The 24,423-nt window shown below is 46.6% G+C and overlaps 3 protein-coding genes across 4 annotated transcripts in view; all 3 read left to right on the forward strand.

Moving 5' to 3' along the window:
* The first annotated feature begins 381 nt into the window (after nt 1–381).
* NKAPL (NFKB activating protein like) lies at nt 382–1,587 on the forward strand. The gene has a single exon (XM_047102040.1). The coding sequence runs from the start codon at nt 382–384 to the stop codon at nt 1,585–1,587; it is 1,206 nt and encodes a 401-aa protein (XP_046957996.1).
* Nucleotides 1,588–9,415: 7,828 nt separating this feature from the next.
* ZSCAN26 (zinc finger and SCAN domain containing 26) lies at nt 9,416–17,169 on the forward strand. Its single transcript, XM_047102028.1, has 4 exons — nt 9,416–9,567; nt 11,478–11,957; nt 12,280–12,397; nt 15,852–17,169. Exons 1-4 carry the CDS (start codon nt 9,493–9,495, stop codon nt 16,751–16,753), a joined length of 1,575 nt encoding a protein of 524 aa, XP_046957984.1. The 5' UTR covers nt 9,416–9,492; the 3' UTR covers nt 16,754–17,169.
* Nucleotides 17,170–23,555: 6,386 nt separating this feature from the next.
* The window catches only part of PGBD1 (piggyBac transposable element derived 1), a 28,875-nt gene continuing 28,007 nt past the window's right edge, over nt 23,556–24,423 (forward strand). The window contains exon 1 of one of the 2 annotated variants that reach the window (XM_047102014.1): nt 23,556–23,651. The gene's annotated coding sequence lies outside the window, so the exon portion shown is untranslated. The other variant, XM_047102015.1, reaches the window with a different exon arrangement.

Below are 24,423 nucleotides of genomic sequence, written 5' to 3' on the forward strand. Positions count from 1 at the left end.
ACTTGAAGGGTATCAAGATGGTTAAAGGCGAATACCCAAGAGGAGTAGGAGACGTTTGAACAGTATAAGGGTCACTGGCGCAAATTCCTCTATTTGTGTCCCCGAGGGCCAAGGGCAGCGCAGGCAAATCGGAACCACGAGAGGAGCGGCACACCTCCACCAAATGCCCCAGCGAAACCTTACGGCCTGACGCCATCCGCCCTCGCGCCACGCCTTCGCCTACCAACCCACCGGAAGCGGAAGCCTTGCGGGCACCGTTGTGACGCGCCTGCGTGGGCACCGCTGCTGTGGCGCCTGCGTGGGCGGGAAGTGCCGGCAGTACGCAGTCTCCGTGGCCACTGCTCGGCGTTGGCCGTTTGGTTGCCGGTGGAGGCGTGGCTCATGGCCCCGGTGTCCCAGTCCCGCTATCCCGAGGACGCCGCCGGCTCTCGGAGGCGGCGACGCAGCTCTGTGGGGAGCCCGCCGTCCGCGCTGGCCGGACGCTTCCCTTGTGGAGGCCGCTCCCGCTCTCACTCCCGCGGCCGCGAGGGCCTCAGGCCTTCGTGGGGGGTGTCGGGCGTTGGCGACCCGAGTCCGCTGGGCCGATCTGAGTCTCGGGCACAGCCTTCGGGGCCCCGCAACTACGCGTTCTCGTCCTCTTCCGTCCACTCTGGCGGATACCGCTTCCATCACCACTATGCGGGCGACCTGCAGTGGGCCAAAGAGTATGAGAAGAAGGAGGAGAGCTATCGTCAGAGGTGGCTGAAAGAGAGAGAGAGGATTGGGGAGCTGGGAGCTCCTGAGGTGTGGGGGCTCTCTCCAAAGTTTCCTGAGCCGGATTCTGATGAACATACCCCAGTGGAGGATGAAGCGGTAAAGAGTCAGGAGACCAGCAGTTCAGATTTCAGCTCCGAAGAAAACGAGAATACCAGTCGTTCAAAAAGCAAGAAAAAAAGAAAGAAAAAGTCTAAAACGAAACATAGGAAACATTCTGATAATAGTGAGAGTAATTCAGACTCCGACATTAATTCTAGTTCTGATGATAAAAAGAGGGCCAAAAAAGCCAAGAAGAAGGAAAAGAAGAAGAAACACAGAGCAAAAAGAACCAAGAAAAAGAAGAATAAGAAGACTAAGAAAGAATCCAGTGATTCAAGCTTTAAAGATTCAGAAGGGGAGTTGCCAGAAGATACCCGGATTGAGCAGTCAAAGATTACAGATACCATGGATCTAATAGGCCCAGAAGCACCTGTAATACATGTCTCTCAAGATGAGAAACCTTTGAACTATGGCCATGCTCTGCTCCCAGGTGAAGGTGCAGCAATGGCTGAGTATGTGAAAGCTGGAAAGCGAATCCCACGAAGAGGTGAAATTGGGCTGACAAGTGAAGAGATTGCTTCATTTGAATGCTCGGGTTATGTCATGAGTGGTAGCAGGCATCGTAGAATGGAGGCTGTACGACTGCGTAAAGAGAACCAGATCTACAGTGCTGATGAGAAGAGAGCTCTTGCATCCTTTAACCAAGAAGAAAGACGAAAGAGAGAGAATAAGATGCTAGCCAGTTTCCGAGAGATGGTGTGCAGAAAGACAAGAGGGAAAGATGACAAGTAAGGACCTTGTGTTGTACAGTGGGACTTTAACAACAATTTTATGTAATCAAAACAATATGAAAAGACTTAACGGTGCTACTGTATCTATGATGTTAGAAAGTCCTTCAAGAAAAAGCTGCTGAGATCTGTATTTATTTTTAACTTAATACATGCACATAGTTTAAAAAATATTCAAATGCTATAGTAGAAGTTAATAAAAGGTCTTTCACCCTAGTCGCTAATTCTTCTCCCCAAAGAAATCTTTTTGAGGTCTTTTATGTCTGTTCATAAGTTCTGTGTCTATGCAAGCATATTTCAGGATAAAGGCTGGAGAGATTAACCTGAAGGTTATTTTCCCTGTTGCTCTGATTTCTCTCTCTCTTGAAGGGCCTTATGGAGCCCTTCATTTGCCCCCAAGGTAGACCAGAAGAACCCCAGAAAGAAGAGAGGATTCAATTGAATGTAGACTTCTGGTTGCAATTAACAGCTGGTGTTAAAGAGTAAAGATTTACTGGCTCATGAAATTGCAAAGTCCTCCGGGAGAATGGGTGTCGTGTGTGGCTTTATGCGACTCTGGCTTTCTTCTTCATCATGGGTCATCTTCCTCCTTAGGCTAGTTTCCCTTAAATAACAAAAAGGCTGCCAAAGGTCCTGGATTTGATTATATACTTCCTGGTCCACCTCTGAAGAAAGAACATTTCTGTCTTGGCATTCCAAATAAGAGTCCTGAGAGTCACCCTAATTGGATTAGCTTAAGTTACATGCCCACTCTCAAAAAAATGTACTGTTGCCATGGAAATAGGCCCACTCCTGGAGCTGTAGGTATAGTCAGTTTATAGGCTACATACATGGGGAAGAACTGGAAGGCAGATAGGCAACCAAAAAAATGCCAAATATAGTTGTGAATGATTTCTAAAAACCAATACATGTGCTTTCAAGCCAAAATTTTGCTGAAGCTTGGTTTTGAATATTGGGGAATACCTGATTGGAGGGGACATAGGGTTTATCCATAAAATAGATATAAAGAAGAAAAGATGAAGGTCCATGGTGCTTGGGGTCTTCCAAAGAGTGGATTAGCTGCCACCTTAGACTAAGAGGACAAGGAAAGAAATGAGCAGGTATAAAGAAGAATGCAGTTGGTGGAGCTCATGAAAAGGAGATCAGATCAGGAGGGACCTCATGGACAACAGAGTTGACTAGCTAGCACCAGTACTGGAGAAGACTTTAGAGTGAGCTCCACTCATGGTCTATCATAAACCTTTGTTTTTATCCAGTGACATCTGCCTGAATTTTAAGATTTCATTTCATCACTAGGCAAACTACCTCATTTGAAAAGGGGGCCCTGTGGCACACCTGGGTGGTTCAGTTAGTTCAGTTAGCATCTGCTCCACCTCTTGATTTCAGCTCAGGTCATGATCCCAGGACTTGGGCCCCATGTCAGCCCCATGTCAGGCTTGGGATTCTCTCTCCCTCTCTGTCTGCCCCTCTCCCTGGCTCGTGAAGTATCTCTTAAGAAGAAGGGGAAGTAGAAGCGAGGAGAAGGAGAAGAAAAAAAGAGTAAACTCCCTTTTCAAGGCTCAAGACCCTACTAAACCCCATAGAACTGAAGGTGAAGGGGTTCTAGAATCTCACGGGCAGTGTGATGTGGAAGGGCACTTTCGTCCTAGTAGATGACATTGACGCCGGACCACACTACCTTGAGAATTTCCCCAAAGAGGGTTGGGCAACACTACTAAAAACCAGTATTACATATGTATATTTCTATTTTTAGAAACAAACCATACAGCATTACATGCATGGACTTACACCTTGCATTTTTCACTTAATATATCTTGGAGATGTTGTAATCAGTGCATATAAATCTACCTTATTCTTTTTAATTAATGACTTTATAATATATTGAAAGGACCATATTTTATTGGATGTTTAAGATGTTTCCTATATTTTGCAATTACACAGTATCATAGTGAAAATCTTTGTGGATGTGGCCACCTAGAAGTGGAGTTCTTGGATCAAAAGGAAAATATTTATTAAGTGCTTTTCTTTTTTTAAATGTGTATAGTGTCTTCTTTTTTAAATTTTTTTTTCAACGTTTATTTATTTTTGGGACAGAGAGAGACAGAGCATGAACGGGGGAGGGGCAGAGAGAGAGAGGGAGACACAGAATCGGAAACAGGCTCCAGGCTCTGAGCCATCAGCCCAGAGCCTGACGCAGGGCTCGAACCCACGGACCGTGAGATCGTGACCTGGCTGAAGTCGGACGCTTAACCGACTGCGCCACCCAGGCGCCCCTGTGTCTTCTTTTTTTAAGTTACTTATTTATTTTGAGAGAGAGCACTGGGGCGGGGCAGAGACAATCCCATGCAGGCTTTGTGCTGTCAGTGCAGAGCCTGATGCAAGGCTTGAACTCATGAACTTTTGAGATCATGACCTGAGCTGAAACCAAGAGTTAGATGCCTAACCGTCTGAGCCACGCAGGTGCCCCTAATAGGTGCTTTTTATATACTAGGGACTATGCCAGGTGCTGGCTGTAAACCAGAGAGCAAATTAAGTTTGATCTTTGCCATCACAGAATTTTACATTCTACTGGAGGAGACAGGCCTTTAAAAAACTAACAGACAATATGTATTAATTGCAGTATGCTGTGAAGAAAATAAAGGACTAGAGACAGTAATTGGGGGACATTTTTGAAGGAGTGGTCAGGAGGGGCACCTGGGTGACTCAGTCGGTTGGGCGTCGGACTTCGGCTCAGGTCATGTTCTCACGGTTCGTGGTTCCAGCCCCGCGTTGGGCTCTGTGCTGACAGCTCAGAGCCTGGAGCCTGCTTCCGATTCTGTCTCCCTCTCTCTGGCCCTCCCCCACTCACACTCTGTCTCACTCTCTCTCTCAAAAATAAATAAACATTTTTAAAAAAAATTTTAAAAAGGGTGTTCAGGAAAAGTTTACGAATGTCACGTGTAAGTTCTATGTGTTTTTACATTTTAATAGGATTGCAACATTGCTTTCCAAATAAAATTTACCAGTTCTCACACCTATATCATCAACAATATCGTACTTCTAAACCTTTTGATCTTTGCCAATCTGATGGGTGAAAAGTGGCATTTTATTTTTTTATGTTCATTTAAGAGCAAAGTTGAGCATCTTTTCATATATATATATATATATATATATATATACACACACACACATGTATATATACATGTATATATATACGTATATATATGAGTCCTATAATTTTTTTGGTGTGTGTGTGTGAAGTACTCACATAGGCTTTGTCCATTTTCCTACTGGCTTGTTGGTCTTATTAATCATAAGAATTCTTCAAATAATAAATTCTCTCTCACATGTCTTGAAAATATTTCCCCTCTTGTCTGCCTTCTGAATAGCTTTTCTGGGAAACACTTGATCATATTGTTCTTTAAGGCCCAAAGATTCCCTAATACTAGCCAATTAAATATCTTTGTCTTTTTCACTTGGCAGAAAGATGCAACTGAGGAGCTGTGCCTTCTGAGAAGGCAAGGCAGAATTAGAGGGTTTTGCCAAAATGATAAAATACGCACAATGCAACACACAGTGCAATGCTCACAGCAGAGTTCCTATGACAGTATTCCGTGCCATCAGTAGGATTGACTTCCTGGTTAATGTTGTTATTAGGGTCCTGCCAATATATCTGCCTTAAAACAAGACTGTGAGATTTATAATTTGATTACAGATCATGTTGTCTCAGGGGAGCTAATAAAAGGCAGTAGAACTTTTTTTCCTTTTTAAGTAGTGTTGCCCAGAGTACATGGTTATGGGTTGTGGAATAGAAGAAAAACAGAACAACAAAAAATTTGTGTCATATTTAGGCTTCAAAAACCATCAGAATCATTGTTTACTAAACTCTACTCAAGGAGCCAGTTGAACAGATCAAATAGCTTGAATTAACCACCAGAGTTACACTGAGGGTTTTTATTTTTTTATTATTATTATTACTTTATTTATTTATTACTTTATTTAAGAGAGAGAGTAAGGGGAGAGGGGCAGAGGGAGAGAGAGGGAGAATCTTTTTTTTAAAAATTTTTTTAACGTTTATTTTTTTTTTTAATTTTTTTTTTCAACGTTTTTATTTATTTTTGGGACAGAGAGAGACAGAGCATGAACGGGGGAGGGGCAGAGAGAGAGGGAGACACAGAATCGGAAACAGGCTCCAGGCTCCGAGCCATCAGCCCAGAGCCTGACGCGGGGCTCGAACTCACGGACCGCGAGATCGTGACCTGGCTGAAGTCGGACGCTTAACGGACTGCGCCACCCAGGCGCCCCTAACGTTTATTTTTTTGAGACAGAGAGAGAGCATGAACAGGGGAGGGGCAGAGAGACAGGGAGACAGAGAATCTGAAGCAGGCTCCAGGCTCTGAGCTGTCAGCACAGAGCCCGACACGGGGCTCGAACCCATGGACCGTGAGATCATGACCTGAGCCATGACCTGAGCCGAAGTCGGACGCTTAACTGACTGAGCCACCCAGGCGCCCCGGAGAGGGAGAATCTTAAGCGGGCTCCAGATCAACCTGAAGTCCAACTTGGGGATCAATCCCATGACCCTGGGATCATGACCTGAGCTGAAATCAAGAGTCAGATGCTCACCCGACTGAGCCACCCAGGCACCCCTACACTTAGTTTTATTCAGTACTGAGAAACAGCCCAAGAAAGCAAATTAGATTGGCTACTGCTGTTTAATCACAATCCATAAATTTTGTGAGACATCGTTAATTTTACCATGAGCCATTATTTTATGACCTTGGGGGATTATGTAAAATAGTGTTTCACGAGATATAAAAACTCCTCCACTGGAATAAGGGGTTCTAATGAGGATTTCGCGGTAGATTTTCTCCTTTTCTTCACCTTCTCCTTCTTCTTTAGCACATGAGGAGATATTTTCTACCTATAGCTATAAGCAACTTAGGGAGTAAGAAATTATTAATTTGGCAAATAGCTGTCTTTTTATTCTTAACAAATTCAGAGGCATTTTTATGAGAATCCTTGTTAAGATTTCACAGTCAGTCTTGGGGGAGGGTTTTTTTTTTTTTTGAGATGTATATGGTTTTGGCATATAAAGGTAGTATCCATCTATTCCTATTTTATTAGGAGTTTCCCCTTTTAATCAGAAATGCATGTCAAATTTTATTAAATGACTTATTAGCATTTAGGGATCATAGGATTTTTCTTTATTTGCCTATTAATAAGATGGTTTAAAGTTATAGATCTCCAGGCGCCTGGGTGGCTCAGTCTGTTAAGTGTCCAACTTTGGCACAGGTCACAGTCTCGAGGTTCATGGCTTCAAACCCTGTGTCAGGCTCTTAGTTATCAGTGCGGAGCCAGCTTTGATTCCTCTGTCTCCCTCTCTCTCTGCCTCTCCCCGACTCTCTCTCTTGAGCATGTGTGCTCTCTCTCTGTCTCTCAAAAACAAATACACGTTGAAAAGAATTATAGATTTCCTAATATTAAACTATGAATTAAATTTATTGGACTCATTTGTAGGTTTTTGGTTGTTTGTACCACTCACTGGTCACATAATTTTCTATTTAAAATTCAGAATAATGATGGGGCACCTCGGTGGCTCAGTTGGTTAAACATCTGACTCTTGATTTTAGCAAGCCCTGTGTCAGGCTCCTCGTTGGCAGCACAGAACCTGCTTGGGATTCTCCTTCTCTCCCTCTCTCTCCCTGCTCGCACTCTCCCTCTCCCAAAATAAATGAATAAACTTTAAAAATTTCAGAATAATAATATCTTGCCGTATGGGTGGAAGCAGAGAGAAATGCAGAAAGCATCATTACAAAAAGATAACTGCTAATCTTATGTTATAGCATGGTAGCATGACTTGTAATGCAATTGTGCCTCTAGTGATCATATAGAAAAGGAAACTTTTATTTTGAATATCTTAAGAATGGACCTGACGAAAACATACAGACCACCATTTTGTTTACAAAAATAAGGATAATTCTGGGGGTGCCTGGGTGGCTCAGTTGGTTGGGCGTCCGACTTCAGCTCAGGTCACGATCTCGCGGTCCGTGAGTTCGAGCCCCGCGTCGGGCTCTGTGCTGACAGCTCACAGCCTGGAGCCTGCTTCAGATTCTCTGTCTCCCCCTCTCTCTGCCCCTCCCCTGCTCATGCGCTGTCTCTGTCTCAAAAACAAATAGTAACATTAAAAAAATATAAAAACAAAAAAACAAAACTAAGGATAATTCTGGAAAATGAAAATCTCAAGTATGAAAATTGATTTTTGTTATCAGCAACATGTAGACTATCCTGGTAAAAGTAGCATTTTTATTTATTCTCATCTACATCTACCCCTTCCAAAAGATACAGACTACTTAAATTAAAAATGCGCACCTTGAATTTTGTAAAAATACTTTGTTAACCTGCATTACTGGTTTTGGTTTTCATGGGATATTCAGTACAATGCCAATAATCTGAGACTTGATACTATGAGTGACATTTAAGAAGCCAGTCATCGTAGGGAGTTTGAAAGGGGCAGTAAATGAATTAAGATCTTTACTTCCTTTTTTAAAACTTTTATTTATTTGTTTGTTTGTTTATTTATTTATTTATTGAGAGAATATGAGAGGGGGAGGGGCAGAGAGACAGAGGGAGAGAGAGAATCACAAGGAGGCTCCATGCTGCCAGCACAGAGCGTGACATGGGACTTGATCCCACAAACCGTGAGACCATGATCTGAGCTGAAATCAAGAGCTGGGCTCTCAAGTGACTGAGCTACCCAGGCACTCCTATTTACTTCCTTTTTAAATTAAATTTTATAGTTATCCCTTATATAATTGGTGTAAAATATATAAGCCCTTCTTTAGAAAGAGAGAAAATCAGACATGAGTTTTCTGTTCAAGAAATTTGTTAAGTGCTAATTAGTAAAATATTTGCATTCATTGGATTTGTTTGCCTTAGGAAGTTTAAAGTGAACGTGTTTCATTGCTACTTTAAAAGATACTTCCAAGCTTCTGGCACCCAAGGAGGAAAGGGTAACTCTCCTTGTCACAATGAAAGGTGTTTTTTGTTTTTTCTTTTCTTCTGATCATTTCAATGCTGAAGACACTGAATAAATTACCTGTCATAAAACAATGATTAGTATGATATTTAATGCTTTTTCAAAACTATTAATTAATCAGACGTTTATTTAGATCTTTAAAAGGACTTATCTCACGCAAAGACTCTAAATACAGTTTTTGGTAAAATGAACAAGAGGGAATATTCTGTATTCTTCTGTAGAATTTTTGGTAAAGTGATATCTAATGCTTTTTCCCCTGAAACCTACATTTGTTGCAAAGTATTGTAGATTATCCTTTTACAGTAATAGACTTAAATTTCATTACCTTAAATACTCCAGTTCGAATACATTTTCATTGTTCAATTTAATCTTCAGATCTTTGCTACTATGAAAAAAGGGGAAAAACCCCATGCGTTGACCTTTTTTTTTTTTTTTTTTTTGCCATTGTGTTTAACGACTGTTTAAATCGGGGAGAAATGGAAAAGTATGTGACCGTGTTTAATTTATGAAGCAGCAAAGTGGAAACGGCGGCTCGTCAGGGAAACACTGAACTGGGCTAGCCTGTTTTTATTTGAAGGAAATTAAGTCCGGCTTAAAAAAGAGAAAAGCCCGCGCGCGCACCTGCACACCGCGGTAGGGCGGGTTGACCGGGCACCATCGAGCCGCGGTCCTCCGCGTGCCTAGAGCGGAAGCGACGTCGCGCCGGGGAGCGGGTGTTGGCGCTCGGCGCGTAGCGCAGACGGTGCCGGAGGGAGCGTGGCTGCGCCTGCTCGTCAGCTGTCGGGTGCGTAGCGTCAGTGCTGGGGCTCCGGAGGGCCTGCGGCCGAGACTGGGGGGCGGTGGGGCCCCGGGTGCAGGGAAACGCTCGGCGACGAAGGAGCCGGGCGGGAGATGTCCGCTGAACTGGGCACAGCGTCGGCTGCACAGGCGTCGTCCCCTGAGCGCAGTTTTAAATCCCTATCGAAGGTAAGCCTCGGAGGCTGGTACTGGAGCAGAAACCTGAAGGACACGGTGAGACCGATGTGGCCTTTGGGGGACGAGCTTTCAGGCAGAGGGAACCGCCTGCTTGACGCACCGGAGGAGTAGCCAGGCCCCCAGGCCACCGTGGGCGGGGCTCAGTGTGCGGGGTGGTGTGGAGGTTTTGGGGGGCATCTGTAGTTGGGGACTCACGATGAGATGAGACCCGAGGGGCTCTTGAACCAGAAAAGTGGTCAGTAGCGGCCAGATTGCTGACCTACCCGGAAGGTGGAGCCAGCAGGCTTTGCTGTTGGAGCAGATGTGCATTGTGAGAAAGAAGGCAACGATCAGCCCAAGGGTTTGGCCTGCGGCTGCAAGAGCTACTGAAGGAAAGATCTGAGCTTGAGCTTTGGGACCTTGCGTCAGTTATTTAGCTGTCCGTGTCCCGGTACCTGGCTCTGTAGAGTGAAATTTGCACTCGTGTCTTGATGCAGTTGTGTGAGGATTAGATGCATAACTTCCGTAAAGTACATACAACAGTTATGGGGCGCCTGGGTGGCTCAGCCGGCTAAGCGTCTGACCGGCTCAGGTCCTGATCTCGCGGTTCGTAAGTTCAAGCCCCGCGTCGGGCTCTATGCTGACAGCTCAGAGGCTGGAGCCTGCTTCGGATTCTGTCTCCCTCTCTCTCTGCCCCTCCTCTGCTCATGCTCTGTCTCTGTCTGTCCCCCAAATAAGTAAAACATTAAAAAATTTAAAAAAGTACATGCAACAGTTGTGCTGGCTTATTGTTTCATGATGCTGAGACATGAAGGGTGTGTGGGCACAAATGAGAAAATTGGATGGTGAGGAGTGTTCCAGGAAGGAGTAAGACGTGGGAGGACCCAGGAACAGGAGAGCATTGAAAGTCTGAGGAACTGAAAGTTCACTAGTCATAAGAAAATTTTAATTTTTTTTTTTTTGAGAGAGAAAGAGACCGAATTCAAGTGGGGGAGGGGCAGAGAGAGAAGGAGACACAGAATCCGAAGCAGGCTCCAGGCTCTGAGCTGTCAGCACAGAGCGAGAAGTGGGGCTCGAACCCACGGACTGGGGAATCATGACCTAAAGCCAAAGTCGGACACTTAACCGACTGAGCCACCCAGGTGCTCTGGATTTGACTTTTTGTATCTTAGGTCCATTTTTTGACCAAAAGAAAAAAACATATATGTATGTGTTAGCTGGGACTTACCATGCACACATCCTGGACTGTATAACAGCAAGCTGTATTTGGAGCCTAACTGGTTAGCTCTTTTTAAACCCAGGAGCCATTTTTCACAATTCATTTAGATGTCTGTGTAATCCAGAACAATACTTTTTATTTTTGTGAAATCGACTGTTTTGAGGAGTCCGTGTCTTTTTTTGATAAGCTTCCTTTGGGATTTATCAGAAAGTCTCCTCATTATTAGATTCATGTTAAATATTTAGTGAAAATGCTGCATAAGTGATAAGGCAGAAGGTCAGTAGTTGTCTGTTGTTGTTGCCAGGCTTGATCATTTGATTAGGTTTGTGGCTGCCAGACATCTCCATTTATTTCCCTTTATAATTAATACACAGTTAGCATGATGATTCTTTGAGACCGTGAGAATGCCCTTTCACCCAGTTCTTTTGCCCAGTGCCTTTGCCCATGTGGTCCTTGATTCAGTTGGTTATTTCGTCAAGCTGCAAAATGGTGATTTTTCCTGCTCTGTCAGCCGGCAATCTTCCGTAGAACAGAGTTTTCTCATTCTGTATGTGTGTTCCATTTTTAGGAATGGTTGTTTCAGAGAAAGAAAATTTGATAGCGATTATTGCAAATGTATAAGCCCAACCAAGGCGTGTTGCTGTTGTTATTACTGTTCCTACTACTGTTATTGTTTCCGTGACTCTTGGTTTTACATTTTCAGGAGGAGACCATCAAAAGGAAGTTTTCTGAGGCAGAGAGAGCAGACACGCGGACACTGGGGATGGCGACAGCGCCGCTCGGCGCCCGTTCCCCAGCTCCTCTGAATCTGAAGAGGGAGGTGCTTCGGACCATGAAGGGGGATCCCCACTCTACTGGGGAACAGGGAGTCCGGCCGCCGGGAGACGGCACAGGCCTGGGGCGGGAGCCGTTGTGCAAACAGTTCAGGCAGTTGCGCTATGAGGAGACCACAGGGCCCCGCGAGGCGCTGCGCCGGCTCCGCGAGCTGTGCCGCCAGTGGCTGCGGCCCGAGACGCACAGCAAGGAGCAGATCCTGGAGCTGCTGGTGCTGGAGCAGTTCCTGACCATCCTGCCCGCCGAGCTCCAGGCTCGGGTGCGGGAGCACCGTCCGGAGAGCGGGGACGAGGTGGTGGTGGTTCTGGAGGATTTGCAGCCAGAGCTTGGAGACGCAGGAAAGCAGGCGGTGAGGACCAGATGCGCCCTTTTGCAGGAAAGCAGGAGTTGGGACCTGGGGCCGGAGGCGAGGGCATGAGCTGGGCACCCGGGGAGGGCCTGCAGAGCTCCTGTTCGGGTTCTTTGCTGTCCGGTGCTCAGAGCCATTGGCTCGTCCCACGGCGTCACCTGCTGTCCCCTGGGAGGGACCGGCGGTGCTGCTTCCCCAGCCTCTTCTTTGTCCCCTGGGCTTTCTCCTCCTCCTTCTCACGTGGGAGTGTCTCTCTGAACAGCACTTCCCTCCTCAGCCCACAGGTCCCTAACTGTCCCCGCATGTCCCCGCATGTCCCTAGGACCCAGGCCAGGCTGAAGAGCAGACGATGCTGGCGGGGGCGGCAGCCCCGGTGGAAGCAGTGCGGGGGCAGCGCGCCCAGCCGGAGCGTGACGTTCTGGAGCCTGAAGGAGACAAGGGTAGGAAGCAGCGGCGTCTCGGGGCGGGCGAGAGGTGGGCATCGGCGTCCCTTCCGAGGCCCCGCTGTCGTGTTTGTCTTGAGGTGGCTCCGTCGAGGTGTGGTGTCCACGTGGTGGAGTTCACTCTGAGAGTTTGGTCCGTTTGTCTCCTCAGACAGGAAGACGGTCCGTGGTGCAGTCGCTGCCACAGTCAGGACTGGAGGACTCTCGTCCCCCCACATTTCCCCCCATCCTTTCCATGGTGTTTGTGTTCAGCCGAAACAGGACTTCTCCTGCCCTGGCCTTCTCCTTCCCTCCTTCACTGCAGGGGTGAATAAAGAAAGGACGGCTGGTTTCTCACCCAGCCCGTGCTCCATTGCTCATTTTTTCTTGTCTCCTTCAAATTACTGTATGATTATCACTTTTATTTCCAAATGTCACCTAGGTTAGTTTTTACTCTACTGTATTGTCTTCGTCATTGAAATCCGCCTTTCTTGTTTCTGTTGCTTACGTTTCTCCCCCTCTGTCTGGCCTTACAATCCTGCTTCCTGCTACTTGTGTCATCTCAGTGCTTCGCTGGGATTCTTACCTCCTGCTCCTTCTCCGTCATTTACACTGTTAGATTCATTAACGCTGTTCCCGTCCCTAAAACCCTTCAGTGAGCTGAGTTATGCTATTCTTTCTACATGTGTTTTTTTTATCATTTGAAAAATTCCATGATCAAAAGGAAGAAATAAAACCAAGAAGAAACCTACCACCTGCATGACTTCCAGCAGGCAGTGAGAGAGGCCTCCCTGGTAGTGGTGTCTATTGCCTTCTCAGCCTCACATCTATGAGCTTGACTTTACCAGTTTGCTTGAGACTTTTAGCACTGACGGTTCCGTGTCCTGGGAAACCCCTGAGTCCGTTCCCCTGTGGCCCCCTCACACCACGGGTCCCCTTAGTCCTGGACGAATGAGGATGGTCTGTGCCCCCGTGGCCCCATCACACTGCATGTCCCCTGAGTCCTGGACAAATCAGGACTGTCTTTCCCCCTGTGACCCTATCACACCGTGGGTCCCCTTCATGCTGAGCTACATTCTGTTTCCCACTTGCTCCTTGCTGTTTGTCTCCTCTGAGTTTCTCCTGCCACGTTTCTTCTGTCTGGAGTAATTTGTCCTCGCTTTCCCTAATTTGTACTCATCCTTCAGGGCCTTAGACCTCCCTTTCTCAACCTTCCCAAGGTCCCCCAAACCTGGACGACTTTTCTGGGGAAAAGGACCTGTGTTCCTAGAGCTCCAAGATTTCTCCCATTTGACCACGTCGTATCGTTGCTGGTTCATGTCTTTTTTCCTCCTGCCAGAAAAGGGCAGGACATTGTTTTGTTTCCTGAGTCTGCTATGGCTCCTGGGTCGAACAGACCCTCAGTAAATGTTTGATGAATGGCTGATTGTGATTCTAAACCTTCTCTTACCTTCTTTCCACCTCCCCTGTTCAATTTCTGAGTCTGTTCAAAGGTCCGCCTAATGGAAATTTGCTGAGCAAAGTAGCTGAAAGAGAGGGGCCTGACTGTTGTGAACAGCCTTGCGGAAATGAATTTAGGCCCTGTCATCCATGATGGGCACTATTTGAAATGCGACAAGTAAATGCAGTCACAGTAGATCCTTGACGCTGTTCCTTGCTCTCTGGGTCTGTTGAAAATGCTATTTTACACTCAAAGTTCAAGTTATTTTCTGGTTTCAAGACATTCCCCTCTGTTTAGTGCTTATGTCGTTATATCATGGCTGGTAAAGGATCGCTCCTGTCTTCCTGTAACCCCTCCCTCCCCTGTGGGTGGCCTCCCTGCTGCAGAGGGCCCACACACACAAAGTGGCTTGTCCCGCTGAATCTTCCTGCCCCACACGGGACCCGCGGTCTCTGGCGGCTCCTTACCAGTCGTCCACATCACACTGACCCTCGCATGCTCTCACCTTACACTGCCTGCTGCTTTCTGTGGCCCCCACTGATGAACTCGCATTGGCTGGTTATTCCTGCTGCTTACAATGGCTCCTGCCTGTCGTTCTCGCTTTGCATCTTTGTTCTCACTCCTGTCCTCTTCACCCGCCTGTGCCTGCGGGCCTGAGCTTAGATGTTATCGGCAGACATTGCTTACGGTCTTTCACGTACCAGAAACGTGAGCTAATTATCCCAGCCCCGAGGTCCCCTGTCTTGTTGAACTGCACAGGAAGGCAGCTGCTGCTGTCCAAGGGTATCGGGAAAGTCCAAGACACTTTTGTCAACTTCATGTCACCCTCAAGGTCTTGTGGTCCAGTGGTTTTGATTCATTGGAGGACACTGAGCCCAGAGGGTTTAAATCACCTTTCTAAGATTACACAGCTAAACAGTGATACAGTGGGCATTGTGTCCACATTTCTTCATTTCTGGTGCTTTCCCTTGTGAGCCCCAAGGTCCTCAGTTGACCTCACTTTAAAAAAAATTTTTTTTAAATGTTTATTTATTTTTGAGAGAGAGAGGGGGAGGGAGAGAGACCGTGAGCAGGGAGGGGCGGAGAGAGGGAGACCCAGAATCTGAAGCAGGTTCCAGGCTCTGAGCTGTCAGCACAAAGCTCGATGCGGGGTTCGAACTCATGAACTGAGAGATCATGACCTGGACGCTCAACCAACTGAGCCACCCAGGTGCCCTGACCTCATTTTTTTATACTCCAGCTGACAAACCATTTTGAAGAACGTATAGGCAGGCCTTTTAAGACTGTTTCCTTGGGGCGCCTGGGTGGCGCAGTCGGTTAAGTGTCCGACTTCAGCCAGGTCACGATCTCGCGGTCTGTGAGTTCGAGCCCCGCGTCGGGCTCTGGGCTGATGGCTCAGAGCCTGGAGCCTGTTTCTGATTCTGTGTCTCCCTCTCTCTCTGCCCCTCCCCCGTTCATGCTCTGTCTCTCTCTGTCCCAAAAATAAATAAACGTTGGGAAAAAAAAAAAAAAAAAAAGACTGTTTCCTTGTTTGCTAACTGTGTGCTGTGTATATCACATATAAAGTTCAAACCAATGGGAATAAGCTGCCTCCTACCACAATCCCCATCCTCCCCCGAGCAGCCACCGTTAACAGTTTCTTGTGTCCCCTTGCACGTATGTCCTGTGCAGACACACACAACCACAGCATTTCTACCAGCATACACGGCTTGCTTTAAATTTATTCCTCCTAGGGGCGCCTGGGTGGCTCCGTCGGTTGGGCGTCCGACTTCGGCTCAGGTCATGATCTCGTGGTCCGTGAGTTCGAGCCCTGCGTCAGGCTCTGTGCTGACGGCTCAGAGCCTGGAGCCTGTTTCAGATTCTGTGTCTCCCTCTCTCTCTGACCTTCCCCCATTCATGCTCTGTCTCTCTCTGTCTCAAAAATGAATAAACGTTAAAAAAAAAAAATTTAAATTTATTCCTCCTAAATGCAAGTTCCTTTCCCAAAGCATCAAAAACCAAGTAATTGGTGATATATGTTTAATGTTTCAGGTGAGAAGACCAGGGTTGAGAACGGGAAGGTATTTGCAGAGACAGACTCTTGTGGAGGAGTGGAATCAGCCAGGAAAGTATCTGAAGCCGTAGAGCCTCGTTCTGAGGAATCTCACTTGGAAAGGCAGCGGGTCGAGCCCAAGGAGAAGCCCGAGTATAAATGCTCAGAATGTGGGGAGGGCTTCACCCGCCACTCGGACCTGGTCACACACGAAGGCGCGCACACGCGAGGGAAGCTCTGTGAGTCTGCGGCGTGTCACAGTACTGGTCTTACTGGACGTCAGAAAACCCGCTCTCGAGAGAAAGGTCATCAGTGTCACGAGTGTGGGAAAGCCTTTCAGAGGAGTTCACACCTTGTCAGACACCAGAAGATCCATCTTGGCGAGAAGCCTTACCAGTGCAAAGAGTGCGGGAAGGTCTTTAGCCAGAACACAGGCCTCTTGGAACACCTCCGGATCCACACTGGAGAGAAGCCTTACCTGTGCATCCACTGTGGGAAGACCTTCCGACGCAGCTCCCACCTCAACCGGCACCAGAGAATCCACAGTCAGGAGGAGCCCTGCGAGTGCCAGGAGTGTGGGAAAACCTTCAGCCAGGCCCTTCTCCTCACCCACCACCAGAGGACCCACAGCCACTCCGGAAGCCATCGCTGTAATGAGTGTGGGAAAGCCTTCAGTCTGACTTCAGACCTCATTCGACACCATAGGATTCACACCGGAGAGAAGCCGTTCAAGTGTGACATTTGCCAGAAAGCCTTCCGCCTCAACTCCCACCTGGCTCAGCACGTGAGGATCCACAAGGAAGAAAAACCCTATGAGTGTAACAAATGCGGAGAAGCCTTCAGGCAGAGGTCGGGGCTTTTTCAGCATCAGAGATATCACCACAAAGACAGTACGGCTTGACGGGCGTCCTCTCTGCGGAGACCATCACAGACAGGATGTCGACAAGCAAACAGCACGTCAGGAAGAGTCACTGCGGCCAATTCTAGCCTCACAGAACTCGGGGGGGTGGGGGGCCACACGGGAGGCTGTGCGCATCCACTTGTGCTCAGCCTTGGCCCATAGATCTCTGACCCTAGAGGGTACCATGGGAACAAGAGCATTCTTTACTGCAGGACTTCTCTGAGCCTTTAACATGGTAAATGCTTGATTGTGCATCTCCAGGTAGTAGAGAGCCTCATGATTGAGTTAGGGCTTTGAAGTCAGCAGCAAGTCACATATCCACAGATTTATAGGCTTAAACGGAACAAGAGCAGGTTGATAATTTTACATCTGGTGCAGCAACAATGCCTGTAAAATAAAGCTAATGACATGGGGCGCCTGGGTGGCGCAGTCGGTTGGGCGTCCGACTTCAGCCAGGTCACGATCTCGCGGTCCGTGAGTTCGAGCCCCGCGTCGGGCTCTGGGCTGATGGCTCAGAGCCTGGAGCCTGTTTCTGATTCTGTGTCTCCCTCTCTCTCTGCCCCTCCCCCATTCATGCTCTGTCTCTCTCTGTCCCAAAAATAAATAAACGTTGAAAAAAAAAAAATTAAAAAAAAAAAAAATAAAGCTAATGACAATTGGAAATATACCACTCTTAAAGGTGTCTTAAAGTGCAGGTTGAATGGTGGACATTTTCCCCCAGTGGTTTTACTAATCACCCCCTACTGGCATCCCCCCCCCCCCACCATCTGCAGAAGCATTTTAGAAAGCAAAGATGATCTAATTTTACTATTTCCCACCCCTAGTCTTGCTACAATACTTCACTCATTCAGGTTAGAAATCCAGGTTAAACTGTGGGAGAGATTTTATAAGTCATGTGAATGAACAGTGCTGAGTGAATCCAGGTAGTAACTGTCTTGATACAAACTTCAGTGTCAGGAAAGTGGGTCCTCCGTAGACACTGTTTAGGAAATGGGGAAAGAAATTAGACTTTTCCTTTAATACTGATGATGCAGTTAAAAAAAATTTTTTTAATGTTTGTTTTTGAGAGAGAGAGACAGCGCGTGAGCAGGGGAGGGGCAGAGAGAGAGGGAAACAGAGAATGCAAAGCAGGCTCCAGGCTCTGAGCTGTCGGCACAGAGCCCGACATGGGGCTCGAACACACGAACCGTGAGATCGTGACCTGAGCTGAAGTCTTGCGCTTAACCGACTGAGCCACCCAGGCGCCCTGATAATGCAGTTTTAAAATGTTGCTTGTTCTGGAATTCTTTGGAAGCGAACCGTAAAGTCAGCTGGGAGGAGATCATGATCTTTGTACTGTGAATACCAAAATGTCACGGAAATGCTAAGAATAGTAAGCTTCAGGGAGTCCACTCATGAAGCATCGTCACTGCGTGCTGATCGGCAGTAGCTGCTTAGGGTGTAGTGTCTGGGAAAGACTTCTTAGTCTGCCACAGGAGCGAGGCCTTGTGTGTGGCTGAGGATCTATCTAGTTCAGCTGCACATAGATTACGGGGAAAAAGTAGGAGTGATTTCATGAAAGCTTGTTTTTCTCTCAGAATAATCTGGAGATAAGCAGTCCAGGACTGATAAAGTGGTTCCATGACACCGCTAGGGACCCTCCCTCTGCTTTTCTGTTCCAACATGCTAGTGCACACCATCGGCCCTTGAGGTGGTCACATGGTCCTGGGTGGTGCCGAAGCTCCAGTCATCCCATGCAAGATGCAGACAGGTGGGACACCAGATCCCTCGCAGTTAAGCCAGCCTTCTGCAAAAAGCGTCCTGTAAGTACATATGTCGCACGCCAAAACTTAGGAAAGGGAGTCTGGAGAGTGTCTTGTTCTGGGTTGCAGGGTGCCCAGCTGAAAATCAGCCTTCTGTCACTAAGAAGAAAGGGTAGCATGAAGGCCGGAACAGGCATTTGGCAGTCTTTGACCCACTTCCTTTCGTCCTGCATCCGGCTGTATGCAGGCCGACTGAGAGCAATGTCCTGGGGGACACGTACCATGTCCTGGGGGAGGACAGAATCTGTAGGAGAAGCAGTGCAACGTTTTAAAAATTTATTTATATTTTGAGAGAGAGAGAGAGCATGTGCAGAGGAGGGGCAGAGAGAATCCCAAGCAGTGCAGAGCCGGACATGGGGCTTGAGCTCATGAACCATGAGACTGTGACCTGAATGACCAAGAGTCAGACGCTTAACTGACTGAGCCACACAGGGACCCCAAAGCAGTGCAACTTTTTTTTGTTAAAGAAATTTTTTTAATGTTTATTTTTATTTTTTTAACATTTATTCATTTTTGAAAGGCAGAGAGAGACAAAGTGTGAATGGTGAGGGGCAGAGAGAGAGGGAGACACAGAAACAGAAGCAGGCTCCAGGCAGTGAGCCATCAGCACAGAGCCCGACACGGGGCTCAAACTCTCAGACCGCAAGATCGTGACCTGAGCCGAAGTTGGCCACTTAACCGACTGAGCCACCCAGGCACCCCTTAATGTTTATTTTTGAGAGAGAGAGAGTGACACAGTGTGAGCAGGGGAGGAGCAGAGAGACAGGGAGACACAGAATCTGAAGCAGGCTCCAGGCTCTGAGCTGGCAGCACAGAGCTTGATGCAGGGCTTTAACTCATGTGCCATGAGATCATGACCTGAGCCCAAGTTGGATGCCCAACTGACCAAGCTACCCAGGCACCCCAAAAACAGTGCAACTTTTCAGGCACTTTGGTATTTCATGGAAACACAATCCTGTGCCATCCCTCAGGAAGTCTTTTTCTCTGCCTTTATGGGTAAAATGGAGTTGATATCAGGGGTGTTCCCCTGTGTGTTTTGAGGGCTGTGCTGAGGTTAGTACGTAAGCATTCAGCTCCATGTCCTGGTTTAAGTCTGTTTGATTCTGTTCAGTTTAAGAAGGAAAGAACAGAGAATGTCGTCATTATTCCCATGAAAAAGCAGTGACAATGACAAGAATGTATGAAGTATGAAGAATGATCTACCCTTAAATATCTGGAAATTTTATTTCTGCATTTTTTTCTGGTGATACTGTAGTACACGCAGTATAAATTTATAAAGGTTCTAAATTCACTGGCATCTGAAATGAGCTCATTCCTCTCACGGTCCCAGGGGAAAAATGGTGTTCTCATAGGTACCCCCGGGGCACACCCATAACCGCCTAGACACGAATGTAGAATACAGGTAGATTTTATTTTTTATTTGTTTTTCAGATTTGTTTTAGAGAGCAAGCTGGGGAGAGGGGCAGAGGAAGAGAGAGAGAATCCCACACTGAGCATGGAGCCGAACCGGGGCTTCATCCCATGACCTCGGGATCATGACCCGAGCCGAGACCAAGAGTTGGACGCTCAGCTGACTGAGCCACCCAGGTGCCCAATACAGGTATCTTTTAATAATCTGCTTTCCTCATCTATTCTTGAAAATTACAGAAGCATTGGGCGCCTGGGTGGCTCAGTCGGTTAAGTGTCTGACTTCAGCTCAGGTGATGATCAAACGATTCGTGGGTTCGAGCCCCGTATTGGGCTCTCTGCTGTCAACATGGAGCCTGTTTGGTATCCTCTGTCTCCCTCTCTCTCTGCCCTTCCCTGATTCACACGCGTGCTCTCAAAAATGAAATAAACATTTAAAAATTTTTAAAAATTAAATACAGAAACATTGAACAAAGGGCAGATGCTATAACAGGTATTGATGAAAGTTTTGCTTACAATGCAACACATCTTTAAAATTTTTTTTTAATGTTTATTTATTTTTGAGAGAGAGAGAGAGAGAACGAGTGGGGGAGAAACAGAGAGGGAGACACAGAATCCGAAGCAGGCTCCAGGCTCTGAGCTGTCAGCACAGAGCCTCATGCGGGGCTCAAACTCACAAACCATGAGATCATGGCATGAGCTGAAGTTGGACGCTTACCCACTGAACCACCCAGGCACCCCACAATGTAACACATCTTAGACACTCTTAAAGCAAAGTTGGAAGTCTGTTTAGACTGCAGGAACCCAGAAAGTATGAGCTGTATTACAGCTCTCTAAAACAAATCTGAAAAACAAATTCTACCGATCAGCATTTCTGTTGGGATAGTATCCTGTAATATTCAAACAGTAGTGGAATGAAAGTCCTTGTGTGTCTTCGTTTCCTGCTCACTTTCTGGTTTAAAAAACATAATGTTATTAATAAATGTGCTGTTATAAAACTAGCATGAAATAATAGGAAAGGGAAAAATAAATCACCTTTTCACCTATCAAAATAATCACTATTCAGTGTGTGTGTATGTGTATATATGTACAAACTAATTGTGATTAGTATTGATAGTTTCTGCTCAATTTAATTTTTGTATTTTTTAAAGTTTATTTATTTTGAGACAGAGTGAGAGAATCCCAAGCAGGCTCCGTGCTGTCAGCATGGTGACTGATGTGGAGCTTGAACTCATCAACCATGAGATTATGACCTGAGCCGAAATCAAGAGTTGGACGCTCAACCCACTGAGCCACCCAGGCGCCCCTCTGCTCGATTTTTAATATATCATAATTGTCCATGTTGTATCTTCATAAATTCTTAATAAATTAACTCATGTTTACTTATGATAGAAATTCACATAAATTGTAAAAACTGTGAAAAATATAAAGAAAGCAAATCATCCTGTTCATGGTCCAGATATAATCTCTTAATAATGTATTTTGAGATACTGAAGCATAGAAACACTTAACTTTTCTCACTGGACTTAATATCATGAACAATTTTTATTTGTAAAAGAAAAGTACAATCAATTTGCTTATCTTCCCAGTCCATTCTAGTCCAGATCTGCCATAATCCTGAGTTGGCAGCTTGCCACGTGATCCTCCTCTGACCACTGAGGATTGGACCAAGAGGGGACCTGTAAGCCAGGTGTGGTCATTTGGATACCCCCAGAAGTTTGATACTGGATCAGATTCTGGTTGGTCTCTGTTAGGCATTTGGATAAGAAACTAATCTAGAGCTCGAACCATTTTTATGATCACATAAAAACTAAATAGAAACAAACCAGCCCAGCAAGAAATAAGGCAAGTCCTGAAGCTAGGATCCTATGAAGGCTCAGAGACAGGAGAAGCAGGTCTGGCTCTCAGCTTCTGAGGCCCACTGTGCTCCCAGCTGGTCCTGGAGTCCAGGGAATACCCTTGTTTCCTTCTGTTAAATGTTTCTTTTAAGTTAGTTTGACTGGGTTTCTGAACCTTGCCCACAAATGAACAAAAACATCCCTGATTAAGACAAACAGATAACCAAAAGTCTTCATGGAAGATAACTTTTAATATAGGTGGCACAATATTCTATGATATATGTTCCCATTGTGAGTCGTTTAGTTTATAATTCTGTCGCCGTAAACAGTCTTTTCAGTGAACATCCTTGTACATACAGCTTTGCTCACTTGTACAATTATTTTTCTTCGTTCAATTCCTGTAACTGGACTTAATGAGGCAAAGGGGTAAGCATCTTTTCTTTTTTTCTTTTCTGTCTTTCTCTTCCCTTCCCACCCCACCCCCAACCCGCCCCCACCCCTCTTTCTTAAGTAGACTTCATGCCCAGCACAGAGCCCAATGCAGGGCTTGAAATGACACCCTCAGATCAAGACCTGAGCTGAGATCAAGAGATGCTTAACCCACTGAGCTATCCAAGCACCTGATAGGCACATTTTCTAAGGCTTTTGATTCATTTGCCAGGTGGTCCTCCAGAAAGGTTATACTAATCTACACCTCGTGTTAGCAGTCTGTGAAAATGCCCACATTTTTCATACCCACATCAACCCTGGGAATTACTCTTTTGATTTGCCAAGCTGGTACCTTTTAAGTGGTTTTACCAAATATTTTTGCTGTCAAAGTTGAACATCTTTTTATATGTTAATTGGTCAGTTATAATTCTGATTTTGTAAACAGCCGTGTTCACATTTTTCTGGATTTTTCTGTTAGATTTTTCTTTTACTTTAAACAGCAGTGCCCTTAAAAATTAACCAGGAGATCTGTATATCAAATTTTAAAAGCACATGCTCTTTAACAGATCAATTCCAATGTGTGGCATTTAACCTGGGATTATAAGCATGTAAAGATACTGAATGTTCTCTGCACCATTACTTACTGTATACACACACACACACACACACACACACACCTACATATACACACACACACATATGTGTATACATGTACACATAAAACAGGGACAGTTAGGTAAATTATGGTGCATCCATGCAATGGAATATTATTTAGCTGTTAATCAATAAGCTGGTATGGAAAGATCTCCCAGCTATCTTAACAGAAAAAGCTGAGGTGCAAAATCCTATGGTGATCCTATAGGTCCATATTCACTCAAATATTTATTGAGTGCTACTATGTGGCTGGTGGCGTCCTGGGAAAACACACACACAAAATATTAACAATGGTTGACCTTAGGGACGGTGCACTTTTCATTTTACAGTCTCTATGCAACTTGAGTTTCTATAATCTGCATACTTAAATTTTAAGAACTTGTCCTTCTTATTTTGTAATTGTTCATTTATCTGTCTAACCAGCAGCCTGAGAAGATCCTAAACAGTCGCAGTTTTGCCTTTGCCGTCTTGTTTTTAATTGAAAAGATTTACAGAGAGGAGGGTGGGCGCGGGGCGTCGGGACGCGCCTGCGCGGGGCGGAAGGAGCGACGGGGTCCTCCCGGCGCACCAGAGAGAAGCGCGGCCGCCATCCTAGAGAGGCCGGGACCGCGATCCTAGAAAAGCCGAGACTCGACTGCCCGTGGGGCGGAAGAAAGAGCTGTGGAGACTCGGCCTCGGGGCTGCTGGGAGGCTGGCGCTCGCGAGACCGTGACGTCTTCGTTGAGTGCGGTGCTTGGGCTTTTGGTGGACTGACCGGTAGTCGGACGAGTACGTATTGAGCGGCAGCCGAGTGCCTCCGGGGTGCCTGAGGCCACCTCGGGGGGTGGGTGGGGGCGTGTGCTGGGCTGCGGGAGCCCTCGGTGCATTCTGCACCCGCCGCGCGGACCGGGCACCAGGTGGGCGCTGGACCGTGTGGACGGGAGCCCCTGTCCTCGGGCGTCCGGCGAAGGGGGACCGGGTGGGCGTGGCTGGTCGGGCTCGCTCTGTAGTTTTCCCTGTGTGGACTTGAGGTTCAGGGAGGTGTTTGCGCTGGGACTTGGGAAATCGGCCCTCCTGGAAGGGCAGTCCTGGCCGCGAAGGAGAAAGCGGGCGGATAGAAATTGAGCAGTCAGCGTGGCGGGGATGCGGAGTTTGCGAAGGCGAGGGCTGCCTAGGGGGCCCGGGTTGTCTTTCATTCCGGGGTTAACATTCCTGCAGGATAAAGACGTGCTCAGATGTCTATCCAGTGACAGACAAACCAGTAAAAGCCCAGGGAAGGGCAAGTCCTGGGGAGTGTGAATTTAGTTCAAAAGGAGCAGTTGAAACTCTTTGGTGGGGGAGATGCGTTGAACAAGGTCCCAACTGTACTTTAGGAAATATTAACCCATAATAGAGTGGACTGTGGGGCAGGGATACCACACAGAAAATTACTGTATTGCAAATTTTATTGCCATGTAAATGGTAATAGGGGAATAAAAGGGAAGTAATGGCTGTTAGAGGCGTTTTGGAGGAAGAATTGACTGGACTCAGAATAATATTGTACAGGGGCTGGTTTTAAGCC

Source organism: Lynx rufus, unplaced genomic scaffold (genome assembly GCF_022079265.1).
Source record: "Lynx rufus isolate CCGP_SWC_20201006 ecotype Redwood Valley unplaced genomic scaffold, mLynRuf1.p SCAF_6, whole genome shotgun sequence".
NCBI classification, from domain to species: Eukaryota; Metazoa; Chordata; class Mammalia; order Carnivora; family Felidae; genus Lynx; species Lynx rufus.

Bases quoted from the DNA above. Each gene is read 5' to 3' on its own strand.
- NKAPL (XM_047102040.1), top strand. From the start codon at position 382: ATGGCCCCGGTGTCCCAGTCCCGCTATCCCGAGGACGCCGCCGGCTCT.
- ZSCAN26 (XM_047102028.1), top strand. From the start codon at position 9,493: ATGTCCGCTGAACTGGGCACAGCGTCGGCTGCACAGGCGTCGTCCCCT. The intron at 9,568-11,477 runs GTAAGCCTCGGA...TTACATTTTCAG, and splicing joins GTTTTAAATCCCTATCGAAG to GAGGAGACCATCAAAAGGAA. The intron at 12,398-15,851 runs GTAGGAAGCAGC...TTAATGTTTCAG, and splicing joins GGAGCCTGAAGGAGACAAGG to GTGAGAAGACCAGGGTTGAG.